Genomic DNA, 18,132 nt, shown 5'->3' with positions numbered 1-18,132 from the left:
TATGTTATTCTCCTGACAGGGTGTGATCGCGCACTGATTCTTTCAAGGGTAATTTTTCTTCCTTTGTGTATTTTTTTTATATCACTTAGTGTATTTTTTATTTTTTTTTACCTTGGCAAAATATAAAGTTTTCTTTTTAAATAATATTAAAATTATATATTATTAGAATTTTAATGACAGTACTAGATTTACAAATTATATGGTGTTCTTGGGTTGTTTTTTCTTCCACCTATCAACTTCTATTCTTACAGAGCTCCTGGAAAAATCACTTGCACTTTTGAACAAAAGCCATGAGCTAACTGAATTCATTGAAGAATTCAAACATGAGGGACCAAACCCAAATCCTGAGGTGATTCAGGGAGCCCAGAGCAGCTGCTTGAAAATTGACAACCTCCTTGAACTGCTGCAAGACAGACGAAGGCAACTGGACAGTTCTCTTAAGCACCAGCGTCAAGGTCTGGAGCAGGTTCTGCAGATTTGTCTGTGGCATGAACAAGAGAACCAGGTAAGGTGCATTGTACTAAGGCAAGTAACAGTTAAAATAAAATAACAATTCCACACGCTGTTTCAAAACAGACTATAACAGAAAGGGGGCTTAATTATTTACTGATCTAATATCTCAAAGCCATTTTTTATTTGTCCTAATTTGGGTATGGTTGAAAATACTGTGCAATGAGTTTTCCTTGTGGATGTTTCTTTTTCTTGCTAGGTAGGTATAGAAATTAATATGCTGGCAAGTTTCCCGATCATCAAAAGAGAAGGACCTGTTAGATCCTGCCTGCATCCAGGCTGAGGATAGTATATACTAAAATGGACAAATTAAAGTAGGTTTACTCTCATGCTTACTGGAATATAATGTCTAGCCAAGGCATAAATTCAAGCCTTGTGTAATGTCTGCATTTTGGGCAAATAATATATTCATTTTAAAATACAAACTCTGGGAAATTAACTTTTAGAGATGTAATGCAAAATTTATCTCTTGGTCTCCAAGATGTGACATGTATCTTTGAGCACTGGCAGAAATTCAAAGCCTCTCAGTGGTTTGAAATGTATTTTAGTCTCTTTACTTGAACTGAAATATGGATGTCAAATGATGCTACATATAAAACAAAAAAAAACCACCCAACAACCAGCATATTGAACTCCCACTGACATTAATGAGATTTCATGGGATACAAAGAAAGTAGAGTACTGGAGATGAGCTTTGCTGTATAGGATATGAGTAGGTTTTTGCTTTTTGTACCACTTCTGCTTTTCAATACATATATACCTCTGCATAATGCAGAAGTCTGCATTACAGATGTAAGCATCAGTTCATAGTGCCTGCTTCTTAAAATGCAGTATCTTCCTTTAATCTTTAGTTAGAAAGTGATAATCTTGTAAGCATGATTGTAACATGTTCCTTTATCAGTATTTTTAATATAGGAGCATCTAATTATTTTTCTTTTAAAGAAGGGTGTCTGACCTTCCTCTTTGGAATTATCAGCAGCCTATTTTCTGATAATCTCTATCATTGATGGAGATCAGAGACAGATTGGGCTATTTTATGCATGATTAATTATCTTTGGAAGATTTATGAATGCAGTTTTTCTCTATCTACCCAATCATGCATATATGAGAAAACTGAAACTAAGCTTGGTCCCTGGTAGCATCAAGGGCAGAGATAAAATCTGAGTAAAATTCAGAAGACAGGTGAGTATACTCACACTGGTTATCTAGAGAGGTTTATAAGAGACAAACTGTAGATATAAGTCACAAAAATTCTATTTTATTTTTATTAAAGACAGTTTTAACTGACTGTAAAAGCAAGCATTGTAGTCCAGTGATTTAAAGGATGTCTTCACATCTTACCTAAGTAAATGTAGGGGATTCCTTTTCCCATGTAAACTTTCCATAACAAATTAGTATGTTTAATTGCCTACAAATATTTATATATACTGAGATATAGTAAGGTTCTGTTGTTTCTTTGCTTGAAAGCATATCTGCTCACGGTACACTTCATTGATTTTTTTTTTTTTTTTTTTCCTATAGCTGTATGCATCATAGCATTGCAACAGCTAGAAAGAAAGCACAGAGTTTAGCTTGCTTAGTTTGTAGGAAAATGTGAACCTGGTCCTTTAATGCATTAAAATGTTGCCTGAAGTTCTTCCATGAATATATTTTCGTCCCTGTTTTGTTGCATATATTTCAGTAGGTGTTTATTTTTGTTGTGATCCTTCTATTCTGTGTATATTAATATTAAGGAAAATGTAAATTTTTTAATAAAGGCATGAACATTTAGAAGTGAAAAATGAAAGGAATTTGAATTAGAGCTTTTTGTAGATGAAATCTTCTTGTACATATCCTAAGGATTGGACAGACACTTCTCAAATCCTTTGTTTGCTGATAATACTTTATACTATTCATCTAGGTAACATCCTGGTACAAGAAAAACATCAGAGATTATATTCACAAGCAAAACCTGGGCTCATCCTTATTGGAAAATGAACAGTTACTTCAAGAGCATAAAGAAATGGAAGTCAGAGTGGAAGTAAGAAATAAGATAATTGATCAGTGAATTAAGTTTAAAAAAAGAATAGGAAAATATGAACTCGAGCATTAACTGTGTGAGTAGATACACAGTTTGCGTACATAGGGTGAATACGTCTATATGTCTTAGATAGTGAATGACTACTGCCTGTGAAACTCTGTCAATGGATGTGAGATGCAACTGCCAATAACTGTGCTGAAACATAATTTGCTGAGAAATCTGTCCTGGAAGAAAAAGCTTCAAAAGGTTATACATTTCAGGCCCGTACATGCAATATATGTTTTCCAGTATTTATATGACTGTGGTGAAGATTGCTTCTTGATTGATTGATTTTGATATTGATATTGCTTTTTGATAGATAGAAGATTGTTATTGCTTTCCTTTGCACAGTTGACTAAAATTGAACTGTTCCAACTAGGAATGGAAATCCACTGTGGAACAACTAGAGGCTGAAGCACTTAAGATCTTGCTGTCAGAAGACTATGCAGAAAAAGAACATTTACATCTTTCAAATCAGAAAATCCAGCTGTTGCGAAGAGAAGTGTGTTGCCATATGGAAGAGAGGAAAGCCTTATTACAAGAGGCCAATGACTTTTTTAATACAGCTAGCAAGGTAGGTAAAAAGCTAGGCCAAATTATGCATAGTAGGCTTAGGTTCATCTCTATTTTACTAAAATTACTATTTAGTGACTTTAATAATGGAGTATTGAATCGTTGTTTTTAATCTGCTTTGAAAAGCAGAATACTTTTGTCACTTTTTTCTTGCTGAATGAGAAACTGCATGCTTTAGAGAAAAACAAAAAATAGGCAATATAAGAAAACACTGGTAAAGGCACTTAAGAGTGTGCTTCCACAGATTGCTAACACTGTCAATTGTATTTCTGTTACTATTTTGGTTCTGCATCAGATTCCTGATATTTTCTGAAAATTGAGTAGTTCTAATTCAAACTAAACATGATTTTACATGCTCGTAACTGTATTAACTTTTGTTGAAGTGTATGTTTTCTTCTGCAGAAACTAAGTCAATAGAATCAAATCCTAGATTTAAAAGTTGTTGTCCTAAAGAATGGGGAAATATTTTTTGACCTTTGATCATCTGTTTATATAAATGCATGTGCAGATGAGTTTAAGTAGAAATATTGACAGAAGTTGTATATATTTTTTTTCAGGCACTTGATGCACTTGAGAATTATCTTAAAATTTTTAACTCCGAAGGCTTAAGTTTGCCTGTCCTGTCAATGAAGTATGATGAATTACAGGAAGAAATTAAAGGTTGCACAGCGTGTGCTTTGCAAAAAGGACAAACTTTAATTAATAAAGCAGATTCTCACAGGTATTCCCTTCATTTTTTGTTTGCTGCACTGCTCCATACCTGCCTCTTGCTTTACAACTCTATTAGTTAAAATCATTTACAGCCATTGAAGTCAGTTAAGCAGATGTGATTCTAAATGACAGCTTCAGCCATGCTTATCTTTCATATTTTGCTGACTATATTTAAACAAACCAAAACTCTTTAATGAAAATATTTGAGAATGCTACATGCTACTTTAAAAAGCTGTGTCAAATAGCAGAACTGGTAAGTTAGGACATTTGGAAACAGTGGTTTAGTTTGAAGAAATTTACATATATTTGAAGAAATATACATATATTAATCAAAATAAAATGTCAGCAGATATGAATACTTCCCGTGGCCCAGTGCAATCCTTTTAGATGTTTTGAAACTTGCTCTTAAGGTAGTTATAATGGGATCTGATGTAAGACAGCAGTGCAGGTGTTAAGCAAAACACAGAAAGTATGGAAGTTTCTCTGCTCAGTAGTGTTAATTTGTGCATCAAATCACTTTTTCTTCTTTTGTTAATTACAACACATTTTATGTTTGTTTTCACACTGATGTAAATCTTAACTTTGTTTAAAATGAGTTTTAGTAGTTTAATATCTCCAACTGCTCATGCTGGTGCAATAAGAAGTAATGATCATTCTTCTTCAAAGAACAGATGTTCATGAGTGATAGTTATCTAGTGGTCATCTAGACAGATCTGCCTTACCATTAAATGCTTATGTCACTTAAATATTCTCAAACCTTGGGTGGACTTCATTGCAGCAACCGAGATTCTGCCATCCTTGAAGCAATTGTCTTAAGCTTTGCATAATGATAGAATAGAAAAGAGCAGTCTTTCCATTTCCTACATAGCAATGATTGGAAATCCTTAGGGATATGGCAGTTCCTATTTAAAGGCAGTGAAATGTCTGGACCTGAAAAATTTTAGGTTTGCCTTAGAGTAAATGAGAAAGTATAATCTGACAAAAAAATAGATAGCTGTGATGTGTTTGTTATCTGGTACAATTCTTAATCCATATGAAACTAAACAAACAAACAAAAAAAGTATTTTGAATGTTTGTCTCACGAGATATTCTCATGATTGTTAAATTTCATTAGTAAACCAATCGATCTCTGGGTTTCAGAAATTCAGACCTTAGTTATATACAGGAAACTCTTCATGATTTGAAGAGAACTGCCTCAAACATCAGTTTGTGAATTGCTTACCTGTTACTAAAAGTTTTAAATCATAAAATAAGCAATTGTTTTGTCAACTGATACCTTTTTTCCTCCTGTTAAAGTAGGATCTTGAAAGAAGTGTTGGATTACAATGTATGTGACATTCTTCACCTTCTATAATAAAACAGTTCCAAAGTATACATTTTTACAGTAGAAATGATATACTATGTATTTTTACTCTATTCTAGGACCTTTCTATTTGTGGTCTCAGTTTCTAGTTCTTCATTAGAACTATTTCTGAAATGAAGTATTTCTCATTGGATCAGGGTATCAGGTATCATCTCACAGGTAGACGCATGTGAGTCTAACTTCCAGTGATTTGTTTGGAAGTTGTCTCCACCGTGTACTACTTGTTATCAATTTTGTTGGCATTCATTTTAATATTTCTCTTGGTTATTTTTCTTTTCTTGTAAGGGTCACAGCTTAAAATTCTCATGAAATCCTTTGTCATACAAATCAACAGGACATTTGTTTGCTTAATCATTAAAAGCCTGCTTGCTGAGCAAACCGGAGAAGTACTAACAGTTGCACTTATTCATTTCAGCTCTTGGATAACAGGGATTCAGAAAATGATAGAGAATGTTAACAAAAAAGAGGATCAACTAATCAGACAGTATCCAGATGATAAAGAACTCATGTTGAAGAAGCAACAATGGACATCCTCACTTGAAGATCATCTAAATAAGGTACGCTGTAAAATGCCCTTATGTAATTGTATTCATAACCAGTGCATTGCATTTCCATCATATAACTATATGAATATTAAACTTGACTCAATTACAAATAGCACACTTGTTTGCTAGAGAGCACACTTCTGTAATTAAAATGCTGAATTCTGTTATCAGAAGCAATGAACATAAATGTCTACTGAAAAATGCAGATTTTTTATTTTTTTATTTTTCCATGTGAACATTTTAACAGTTATCTTTATTACAGCTAAGATAATGAGCTATTAAAATCTGTTCTTTTGGAAAAGAAGAGAGCAATTCTTATGTGGGACCCACATAAGAGACCCACATACAAGTTTGCTATATTGTTTCTGTCTTTATTTTATTTCGTCATTATCTGCAGCATAATTAAATAGAAATATGGCAATATTTTTTAGTACTGCAGACCTTTCTAATGATTCGTCAGAGGTGAAATACACACGACTCCTAAATAAGGTTCCATACGTAAATGATAACATAGACCAAGCAGCCACAAAAACAAAACACCAACCTTTCAATAAGATTTATATGAAGAAACTCCCAGAGTGTAGAAAGTAATTTTTACAAAAGTAATGAAATTTGATGACTGAGTAATTAAGTCTGTAATCAGATATTTCTTAATATTTGCATGATGCTTGTAATGAACAATTCTGAATCAAATGAGAAAACAATTTGAAATAACTTAGTCCTTTAGAATATTCTTTCCATATAAGTTGCCTCATCTACTAGAACACAATAAAAATACTGTTGAATTTAGATGAAAGTAAAAGAAATGCTGATATCTGCAGTCAGATAATCAGGATTATTAACTGAAGTTTCAATAACGAAGTTAGTTCTTGTTCAAAAAGTAAAGCTTAATTTTTCCATAAGTATAATATTGCAGTTTGTACCCAATCTTCCATTAGAAAACATCTTGGAGGTTGAACTGCCAGCAAAATGAGAGCAGATAGAAATAGAAGAAAACATTCCCAACCCAAATGTTATGTGTGAAATAGTAGAATTTTATTCCAAAGTGCTCTGGCAATAGAAAGCACAGAATTTAAATGGTACCAGAAAAATGTTACTTTTTTTCACTGTAAAGTGATTTCCTATACTTGCCTATATACGTCTTGTCTTGTAAACTAACTATATAAATAATGCTTTCAAATATAGGTATCACAGTCAATTAAAAATATCACCTCAAAGCTTGCAGTTGATGTGGAGATTGGTTCCTGTCTGTCCGAGTCAGAAAGAATTTTGAACGAATACCTTGAGCTGGCAGATCAAATAAAGGTAAAGACCAAGAGTTTTCAGATTTATTAATGTTAAATATTTTTAGAAATAAATGCAAACAACTACAGCAGAAGGTTTATGAAGAACCAGTCGCACTCAAGTGTTGACACAGAGTTCTTTTCAAAAGAAATAAGTATCAAACAAGCTGCTAAGAGGGAGTTAACTCAGAAAATGAGTTCAGAAAATTAGTCTATACAGTTTATGAATGGAAGTGTATTGGTCTGGTTGGCTGTGTTCCTCTGTGGAACACTTCTTTTGTTTTACTTCTTGCTTTGTGAAGTGGCGAACTTCATCTGTATATTGAGATTCCTGTTCCTTTCCAGTCTTAATGGCTACTTTCATTGACATATGCAGTTTTCACTGTTAAAATGTTACAAGAAACAAATGTTTTATTTTAGCACATAGTTGGGGACGTTATGAGCTCTTCAACTAAGGAATTGAATTGTTCAGAAAAAAAGTGATGCTAGTGATAACAAACAATGTGTTATCAATATTCACAAATGCTTCGTTGTCATTGAATATTTTGTTCTGCAATTGTACCTTGAAAGGAAACTTCATGTGAACTGGAAGAAGCTGAAGGAATCATCAAAGATGTGAAGGAGTTTGAACCTGAGCAAGTGGCAGCTTTTAACAGCAAAACTGACTTCCTGAATGAAGAACTGAAAAAAGCTGAAAGAAACACTAGTACAAAAATAGAAATTCTGAAAAGTTACGTGGCCTTTTTAAAGTCTTCATTGGAGGTACAGGCTTCCTAATTATTCTGTTTAAGTGGTGAAAAATCTTGTAAGCAGAGACATTTGCTTTATTTTAAGTAAGACAAATGCTGTAAGCGCTGTGCCACGGTAGAACTACAAGTATTCTTAAGCTTCTTTCTGCATTAAAGGTGGTCTGCACCATCTGGGCAAGTGGCCCTGATCATTGAACTTTCATTACCATAATTATTAGCCTGCATACAGGTTTTCTAGAGATTTAAATCACCATCATGGGAGGTGATTTTCATCAAGTTTTTTTTCTTTTTCTCATGTGAATTATCTTGGTCTCTCATTATACACATAATAAAAGTTGAGTGATTATTTTCATATTTCTTAAAATCTATCATAATATCTTATATGATAGTATAGGTATTTACAACAATCTGTGTTTCTACTGAAGTGCTAATTTGTCTGAAGGAATTTAAAAAGGAAAGGTATATAATACATGTAAAATCTGTGACAGAAATTGTGAATCTTGCTTTTCATCTATTGGTTTACAGATTACTTAAAACGTTTAATGTTGTTTAGTAATTCAGCAGCTCTTTGGGAGGGAGGTAGATTTTAAAATCTGTAAATAACTCAATATAGCCTGAATTTTATCTTCAGATTATAGCAATTGAACTTGTGATTTAAAAAAAGTTTATTTTCTATCTTTTGTAGGTGAATGACTATGTTCAATATCTGAAGGAATTCTATCAAGCAGAACCTCTACAAACAAGTAGGGAGTGTGAAAATAAAAATGCAATGGAATCAGTTAATACAAAATGGAAAAAATTTATAGAGAAGTTTTTTTCCACTGAAAATCTGGGGAGCATTTTTCTTAATTTAGTAAATACGGTGAGAATTTTATTTCATGGAGTTACCTGTGATTCTATGGTTCTATGAATAAATATGATAGATAGTTGTATAGATTCTTCTAACCTTCATCAAATAACATGCCTAAAGCAGAAGTGCATTTGTTTTGTTTCAGTGCATGAATAAACAAGTGGAGGAGTTGGGGAGATGAAATAAGTGTTATGCTTCTATGGAATCACAGTTAAATCTAAGGAACAAAATAATGAAAAAAAACAAAAAAAACCAACCCAAATTCCCAATTTAAAAAATAAAATAAAATAAATCTCATTCTGAGAAATTTAGTATCTGTACTTTCACAAAATGGAGTTGTAAAAACAACTCTGATTTGGAAGTGTCAAATTGTTTACAAAATCGAATTGAGGGAAAGTTGAAACTTGAAACGTTTGTAAGGTGATCAAACATTTTAATACACAACAGTGTATGAAATAGATGGAATAATTCTGGAGGTAGAACTTATCTCCCAAAGTTTGAAATGAAAATTTCTCTTGTTCTGCACAGAATTTGTTGCACGGGGCAACAAAGGTAGTATAACTAGTGACGCTGTTTCTTTTGCTTCTGGAAAGCTGAAATTTTACTGAAATCATACCATGCAGTTTTGTTGTTGATGATATTAGTTGCACAGAACTTATGGACACAGGCATCTTTCTGAAAAAATACAGCAAATGTTTGAGTTCAGGGGTTGGCATGTATCCAGCCCTAGCTGATGTGTAGGAAAGCTTGTATAAACAGAGCAGAAATCATAAGAATTCTGGAAAGTTTGATCAATAATGGCCTTTTTTTCTCCCTAGCAGGAGGGAATTATCTGCTTGTTTTTAATATAACTTAGTAGAATTTAATAAATTGCACTGAATATTTGATATTTGCCTCTGATAGGGTTTAATCCCAGTTCTGTAAATGATGGATTGTGGCTTTACCATTACCTGATTTTACAGGTACAAATGCAGGCGTAAGATATTGAAGACTTATATGAGTGATAATGGTATTATAAGTATAAAATTTTTAGTTTGACAACAAGGTGTCTGTTAGTGAGCCCAGAACATGTACTAAACATAATACATGGACATAAATTTTGTTCGTGTTGAAAGCAGCATAGATCTGCGTGGTATTTGGCTCATTTTGCTTCCACTAAGAGTCAGTCATTAGCAATGTAAGTGCATGCAGTTCTAAAAAAAATGGGTGCTGGAGCTTCTGTATACATAGGTAATCATTCCTGATGTCTTTACATTTCTTTCTTGAAATCAGCTGCATTGCCTAGATATCACAGTCTAATTCTCTAGCACCTCTTCATGGGATGATTGCTTGAGATTTGCATAAAATCACTACGCCATGCCTCCTAAACTGGTCTGAATTGATGTAGGCAGCATGGATATGCAGCAGTTAATTCTGCTTTTATGGGAGAGATAAAGGACCAATCACAGTGAGCTGAGAGGACGAGAAGGGGAAAATGATAATGATAATATAATGGAAAAACTCATTTAAGGAATGAACTGAGGCAGCTAGTGAGGGCTGAAGTATGCAGATTAGAATACAGCCAAGCAGGGATAAATTCTTCAGAATTAACAGCAAACTGAGTATGTTTGAGTATGTATATGAGCAGCTGAGAGAACTGGGATTGTTTAATCTGCAGAGCAGAAGGGTGGGGGGAGAGTTATTGCTTAGAAAATTGTAGAACAACAGCCAGAAAGGAGACTGTGGTGAGGTGAGGGTTGGCCTCTCCTGCATAACTAGCAATGGAACTAGATAGAATGGACTCAAGTTGCATCAGTGTAGGTTCAGGTTGGATATTAGGAAGAATTTCTTCTCAGGGAGAGTAGTGAAGTATTGGAACAGGCTGCCCAGGGAGGTGGTGGAGTCACTGACCCTTGGAGTGTTCAAGAAAAGGGCAGATGTGGCACTGAGAGGTGTGTGGTGATGATGGGTTGATGGTTGGACTAGATGGTTTTAGAGGTCTTTTCCAACCTTAATTACTCTGTGATTCTATTATTCTGTGAAATTACTTAAAATATACATGTATCCAGATATTCACTCTCTCAGAAATCCTGGAGTTGTGTTGTTACCTTATTTTCTTCTACTTTTCTGATGATAGTTAAACCTACAAGTCAAGAATATGTAGAAAGATACAGACCAAACTAGTAATTTGCAAACCCAATTTTTCTTAAAGGAAAAATTCTTAAATAGGAAAAGCAACAATATCATCATCAGTTTTTCTTCAGTGTTTGAGCTCTGTTTAAAAAGAGGAAAATCTGCCAAATATTCAAATACTGAACAGGCTCCAATGCTTCAGTGCTACTGTAGTTGTCAGCACAGAGTGGTCTATTCTTTATCCCTTTCGTCGTTCTGGATTTTAAAAAGTAACATTAGTCATAGCTGCAATATATAAGATCTGTTCAGCTATATCTATTTCTAAGAGAATAGTGTGTCTAAATGCACATGGAGTACCAGAAATTTTCAAATAAATTATCCCAAAATATTTGCTTCTTATTAAATTTTGTTGATATTTTAATGAGGTTTTATTGTACTTTTTTAATACAAATACAAATGTGGAAAATGTGTGTTCATATTTATTTACCAGGTAAACAAGGGCTTAATATTAAAAGTAGAAAGATCTGTACAAATAGTAGAAGAAACCATTATCAGTTTGAGTAAAGAAATGGAAAAACTGACTGATCTTTGGTCAATCTGGAATTTAAAAATTAATCAAGTAAAACCCATCAAGCAACAGTGCTGGATATTGAAAGAACAACTAAATAAGGTATATAAGCTACTAACAACCTAGAAATAATTGTCACAACTACTTTCTTAGTATTTTGTCTTTGACTCTCCATCAACTATTTAGAGATACTATATTAGGAAGAGAAATAGATAATTATTCATAACTTGTTTTACCATCCAGATAGTCCTCAAGAATGATTATGATTTTGATCTTTTTTTTTGTCACTTTTCAAACCCTACGAGTTGTCATTTGAATTATTATTTTTTTAGCACCATCTTGAAACTTAAGTTTTTAAACTAATTTGTTTCTTAATAGCTACTAAACTCTAAGTCCAGCCATGTCCATAAGGACAAAGCTTTGAGAGCTTCTTGTTACAGGGCTTCAGAATTTCAGTGTCTCTGTTTTTTTATTAATAATCTATCTTAATGAAATTTACTGATAGTATTTGCATGTTTGCATTAGGGATGGTTCTTTCAAATTTAAATTTGGGATGAATTATTTTTTGTTTGCTACCAAAAAAACCTGAAATATTGCTGAAATATCACTGAATATGATTATCTTTTAGACTACACGTGAGCTACAAGTTCTTCAAGAGGCACTCAGGCTCGCATCAACAGTTGACCTTGGAAGTGATCTTTGTATCGCCTTAGAACAACAAAAACTTAACCAATTGAAACCACAGTTTCAGGTGAGAAACTGAGCTCCTGAAGTGCGTAGTTGCTCAAATGGTCTTGATGGTGCAGTGAACAATCATACTCACATTGCTTTCAGTCAGAACTTGGAGTCACACTGTTTTACATTTTGTATTAACTTTCTGGAAGAGAGTTGTGTGTTGATAAGGTCAGGGAGAAAACATCTTATCTTCATTGTCCCCAGAATGTTTTGTGTAATGTTAGCTGCGTTTGAATCATCATACAGACAAAATCATTAGCATTATGTTGATGTTGTCTACCTGGACTTGTGCAAGGCCTTTAACATGGTCTCATAATGCAACCTTATCTCTAAATTGGAAATATATATGAATTTGAAGGGTGGACTATTGGGTGAATAAAAAATTTGGTTGCAGCAAGAGGTTTGTGGTCTGCCGATCTGAACAGCAAGTAGAGGCTGGGGACAAGTGTTGTCCTTCAGGAGTCTGTTCTGTGACTAGTGCTCTTCAACATATTTATCAATAACCTAGACTATGGGATTGAGCATGTCCTCTGCCAGTTTCCTGATGACTCTTAGGCTTGAGTGATGCAGTTGATGCAATAAAATGAAGTGATGCTGTCAAGAAGGACCTGGACAAGCTTGAAAAGCAGGCATGCAAGAACCTAATGAGGTGCAGGATGTAGCACTTGGGTTGGGGCAATCCCAAGTATGTATACAGACTGAGAGAAGAATTCAATGAGAGCAGACCTGTGAAGGACTTGGGGATTCTAATGGACAAAAGTTGGACATGGGCCAGTAGTGTGTGCTTGCAACCCAAAAGCCAGCAGTATCCTGGGCTGCATCAAAAGAGGGATGGCCAGCAGGGTGAGGGAGGGGACTGTCCTACTCTACTCTGCCCTTGTGAGACACCATCTGGTGTACTGTATTCAGGCTGGGGTTCCCAGCATGAGAAAGATGTGGAACAGTTGTAACAGGTCCAGAAGAGGGACATGAATTTGATCAGAGGTCTGGAGCACCTCTCCTCTGAAGAAAGATGGAGGCAGCTTGGAGAAGAGAAGGCTCTGGGGAGAACTCTCTGCAGCCTTCCACTACTTGAGGGAGTCTTATAAACTTGAGGGAAACACTTCCAATCTATGCCATTCTGTATGCTTTGGAGCTGGTCTGAGGCTGAGGTGTATCATGCTGAGTTTCTTCTGTTCCCTGAATACTAAGTTTTAGTGAGTCCGACAGTCCCTGTTGCCCCAAGAGTCAGTTTAACAATTGTTTTAATTGAAGTCTGTTTCTTAACAGTAGTTGAGATTCATGTGTAACGAAAGAAAAAGAATATGGAGAAGGGTTTAGAGATATTTCATAGAATCATAGCATATCCTGAATTGGAAGTGACCAAGAAGGATCATTGAATCCAATTCCTGACTCCACACAGGGCTAAAATTTTACATGACTTCAGGTCTAAGTAGTATTGCTATTTCTTCCTATCTGGCCTTTTTCGTGTTTGAGTCTTTCACTGGGCAATGGAAACAAAGAAAAGAGGTTTTCTGATGGAAAATATTTTTGTAAAATTACAAATCTTGATGGTCACTGAGTATGCCTGGGCATATGAATTTGCTGGAAACATATTCAAAGATTGTTGTCTTGCTACTTTGGTGTCTGATATTAACTTGCTTCTTTGAAAATTCCCTTCAGCTGGGCTCCCTGGGGGTGAGGGAGCTTTTTGTGTTGTGAAAGGCAGAGCATTTTTTTAAGGTTCCTTAACAATAAACTAACAGTAGATGCTCATTTAATAAGAATCCTCAAACTCATTATCAGGAGTTTCACATGTGATACTTGTTTCACAGTCCTGCAAGTCAACTAGCAAGTCATGCTGTTTTGTGGAGGGTGGCAGTGTCTGCATGCAGTGCAGCTGTTCAGAAGTGCTCTTTGATCTACAGCTGCAGAAACTAAGAGGTTGTGTCTGGCTTAGAAGCTCTTTTTTGCTGGGTTGCCAGTTCCTCACATTTGTGAGAGTTGAGCTCTGTGTCTGCTGGATTCCGCTGGAAAAAAAAAGAGTATATCATCTTTGTAGTATGAAACTTAGAAACACTGTGATCTTACATATTGCAAAACATTTTGTGCTAGATGTGAGAACACAGCAGTCAGTCAGCCCAACTAACAAATGTAGGGAACTTGATCTTTAATGCAGTTTTTCCTATGGGAATTTACCACTCAGAGGTTGTTATATTTCATCAAGTGTAAGGGAAATCTTGCAAATAATTGTGTGATTTCTACTCTAATTTTTTTTTTTTTATTTTTTTTTTTTTTAAAACTAGCAACTGAATGCTGAGCTTGTGTACGTGATGAAATTATTAGAGTTGTTAAGTCAGAAAGGATTTTCTGTGAAAGAGAATTCTGAAGGAATAAGCAAGCTTATTCACCTTCATCAAATGGTAAAGAGCACAATAACAGAGTATGATGAGGTTTTCAACAAGACACTTAAATTCCATCATGTTAAAAAACAAGTGAGTACAATCCTTTTGCTGCTAATATGTTTTTTATTTTTCTGCCTGTTTCTTTCTCCCTCCCACCCTCAAATGAACAGCATTAATATGTCTGGTTATCAGAATAAAACTTAGGATCTAAAACTGCATGAAATTTTGAGAGCTTAAAATTAAGATTGGAGCCCAAATTTAATTGCATGTTATGGGTAAGGATGTAATGGTAAACTTCCATTCACATTTAAAATACACACTGATTTTTAGTTCAATATATTCCAGCTGGAATGTCTATCAAAATCTGGAGAACTGGATTTTCCGGAAATAACTGTGGGCCCTGAAGATGTGCACCATGCCAAAGCTTACCTTTTGAATGCTCAGAAGAAACATATGCATATCAGACAGCTTTATAAGCTGGTTATTAACCAAGGAGTGGATATCCTGTCTGTGGTGCAGAAGCCTGTGAGTAGAATTGGAATGACCTATCAAATCAATGATAAATATGTAAGAAGATTGTAGAGCTACCTTATAGACATTTAGATGTATGAAGAAAATATATTAATATAGTGAATGAAATAAATACAGAGCTTTGAGAATCCTCTTAAAGGAAAGAAAACCAAAGACTCTAAAATAGTTAGGCATTTTTCAATTTCTACTTTTAGAATTTGCAGATATACAGCCATCAACTGAAACAAAGCATACAGGAATGATGACATTTATTCTTAGTTGCTTGCTGTAACAATGAATTGGTTTTGCAGTTCTCGTTTTAGACTGATTTAATCAGTATTACCCTGAATTTTGTACCTTATTTTTATATTCCCTGTTTAGAATTGCTTGGATGTTTCTGTAAAGAATCTGAAACAAGAACTTTCCCGACTTGAATGTGACAGCATTAACTGGAGTTCCAAGGCGGACAAGTATGAGGAAGAACTGTCACAGCGTTTCCAGTACTATATTAATCAAGAGGCTATAAATGAGGTAAATGAAAGAAATACCTGTTAAAAGGGTTATTGTGCTCAGTAATACATACTGCTTTTTGCCATTCTCCTAGATCTGTTGTGCTTGTAGAGAAATGGTAATTTTCATCTTGCCAGCAACCTTTAATAGGAGCAATAATAGCCTATGGTCTGTAACTCTGCAGCTCAGGACTATAAGAAGATTTTGGGCTGGCAATGAAGTTTCTACTGTACTAAGAGCACTGGAAATAGAGCAGCTATATTTTCTTTGATTTTCAGCGCTATCAGTTTCATCTGAAATGTGTGGGTATTCAGATACATGTATTTATCAAACTATAATTTGAAACAAAAGTAGAATTTACATAACTTTTGATTATAACCCTGTTTGTGTCTGTAAGAACTTTTAGTCTTTTAAGGAGAAATTCAGAATATTTCAGTTCTTGATATTTTGTCAGTAACCCAAGGTGTGATACTTAGAAAAGTTGTTAAAGGAAAAAGTGTTCCTTTACACAAGATAGTGGAACTCAGTGTTACAGAATTTATGTTAGGTAAAATTACTTAATGTGATTATTGATGTAGCATCATAGCAGGCCAATTATGAATCTACTCTCTGCTTTGCAGTTAAAATGTAAAGCTATTTCTCTCAGCAAAAATTTAGGACACACATCCCCCAGAATGAATTTTCCTAGAGTGAGCTGCTTAAATGAGATGTTGATGACATTAGCATTTAGATTTTATGTTCAGAATGTTTGAAGTTTGAATTAAAATATTCTCATTTTCTTGATGAAAACTCCTCAAAATTGTTGAAGAAAAGTATTTGTTCAGTATCCTGCGTGTAAGGCTGGCTGTATTCAGGAAGAATACCTTTTAAATCATATCCCATTTCTATTAGAAGTTAATATAGAAGAAATTTCCTCAGTAAAACTAAGATAATGTAGATGTATATTCATTAATCTACCTCTATTTTTATTCTTTTTTTTTTTTTTTTTTTTTTTAAATTAAGAAGCAAGAGCTAGTTCCATAATCTTCAAGTTACAAGCTTTCACTTACTATTTTGTAATCTATTAAAATTAACATCGGAAATTAATTGAAATATTGCTAATATCTGGCAGACTTGTGATAATTTCTTCCCTATCTACTATATTTATATAGAGCCAAAACACCACTACATTACACTGCAACTGTTTGTAACAGACCAATCAAGCCTTATGTAGCTTAGCACTATGTTGAACCTGTACATGAGGTTAAAAGTAGCCGGGTTACATACACATAATAACCCTTGCACTAAAAAAGACATTTTACTTTTGTTAACATTTGTGTTCTTGCACAAAAATTGCATTGAAAGAATTACACATGCTAAAGTAGGTTCTCTGCTTTCCCAATCAGATCAATTCTTTCTGATTCCTTTTGAAAATGTGAATTTACATCATTTTAATGGCAATGATCTACCTTAGTTCTCAAGTTAGTAAGCTGTTATTTCTTAGTGTTATCTTCTGCTTGTAGTTAATTTTGCGGATAACATCGTTGAAGTGCCTCCTAGAGAGACAAGGAATCAAAGCACATTAGTAGAATTGTACTGTTAACAAAAGCATGTTTAAATCAGTCTTATAAATGTTTTTTTTTCATGTTTGTAATAGTTATGTGATAAATCTTAGCGACTGATATCTAAAACCCTCTCCACCATCATTCTCCACTCATGACAGCTCAACTATAGTTAGGAACAGCTGACTGATAAATGACTATGACACAATGGAGAAGCCGTAAAGTTCCATTAAACTTGGCTGAAGTCACTAGAGCATACTAGGGTGCATAGATACTTTAGTAATTCTCATTGTATTTTGTGAGAAATATTGGAAAATGGAGATATGTTTCAATTTCAGTTCTCTAACAATTGAGCCATATATCATACCTTGGTAGAATTGCTGATATGAGAAAAAGTTGTGCACATGCTCTCAGAGGATAACATGCAAGTCTGAGCTGAATCTGGTTTTCCACTGAGGCTAAAAGAGAAGAGTGACAGCAGCTGCAGACCTTTGACACATGAGCCATCATATCTGAAACAAGGAGATCTAATTTCACGTGTTTTGCGGAGAGCCTGTGTCCTTATAGCAGATCACTAGCTGATGTGATGTATCCGCATAAGCCAGTGAAATAAACTAAAGAGAACTTACTCATCTCTTGTTTTCCTCAAAATTAAATGAGCAAATGAGGCTTTGTTCTGAATACAAAATATTATTCTACAGAGGTGGTTTTATTAATAGCAGTGTTAGATAGGTTTTATTATTCAGAATCCTTAGGAGGGATAAAGAGCTTAAACTGATTGGAGTTCATAGTGTGATAGAATTCATTTCCCTTTTATTTTACTGAATGAATACCATCAATCTGTTCAGTGCTGAAATAATGTGGTAGAGTCCCCCTAGATGAAATGAAAATGGAAAAGATATCCCCTGGTGGATTAACATTAGTGTGTAATAATAAAGGTGAATTGCTAGCTTTTCCAATGACAGTAACAGCAGAATGAGCATGCTCTACTCCCTGGATTTTTAGGGGTAGTACTGAGGAGGGAGACAGTATGAATCTAATTTAAAAAAAAAACAAAAAACAAAAAACAAACAAAAAAAAAAAACCAACAAAAAAAAAGCTTCAAATATTTTAATTAAGTATTAAGTTG

The 18,132-nt window shown here is 34.3% G+C and overlaps 1 protein-coding gene across 11 annotated transcripts in view; it reads left to right on the top strand.

Annotated features, from left to right (window-relative positions):
- Positions 1-18,132, top strand: part of CCDC141 (coiled-coil domain containing 141) — a 49,009-nt gene that overhangs the window by 9,835 nt on the left and 21,042 nt on the right. For all 11 annotated transcript variants that reach the window (XR_014948051.1, XR_014948049.1, XM_015868375.2 and 8 more), the window contains exons 5-17: positions 252-505; positions 2,411-2,530; positions 2,949-3,143; positions 3,700-3,863; positions 5,632-5,773; positions 6,947-7,066; positions 7,615-7,806; positions 8,479-8,655; positions 11,246-11,425; positions 11,952-12,074; positions 14,344-14,532; positions 14,788-14,967; positions 15,334-15,483. Coding sequence is in view for 9 of the 11 variants with exons in the window: in XM_015868375.2 (XP_015723861.2) it covers positions 252-505; positions 2,411-2,530; positions 2,949-3,143; positions 3,700-3,863; positions 5,632-5,773; positions 6,947-7,066; positions 7,615-7,806; positions 8,479-8,655; positions 11,246-11,425; positions 11,952-12,074; positions 14,344-14,532; positions 14,788-14,967; positions 15,334-15,483 (2,186 nt within the window). In the remaining 2 variants the exon portion in view is untranslated. The remainder of the gene's footprint in view (positions 1-251; positions 506-2,410; positions 2,531-2,948; positions 3,144-3,699; positions 3,864-5,631; positions 5,774-6,946; positions 7,067-7,614; positions 7,807-8,478; positions 8,656-11,245; positions 11,426-11,951; positions 12,075-14,343; positions 14,533-14,787; positions 14,968-15,333; positions 15,484-18,132) is intronic.

The sequence above is a fragment of the Coturnix japonica genome, chromosome 7, assembly GCF_054131305.1.
Source record: "Coturnix japonica strain WE chromosome 7, WE-NBRP24, whole genome shotgun sequence".
NCBI lineage: Eukaryota > Metazoa > Chordata > Aves > Galliformes > Phasianidae > Coturnix > Coturnix japonica.
This window is presented reverse-complemented; position numbering and strand designations above follow the sequence as displayed.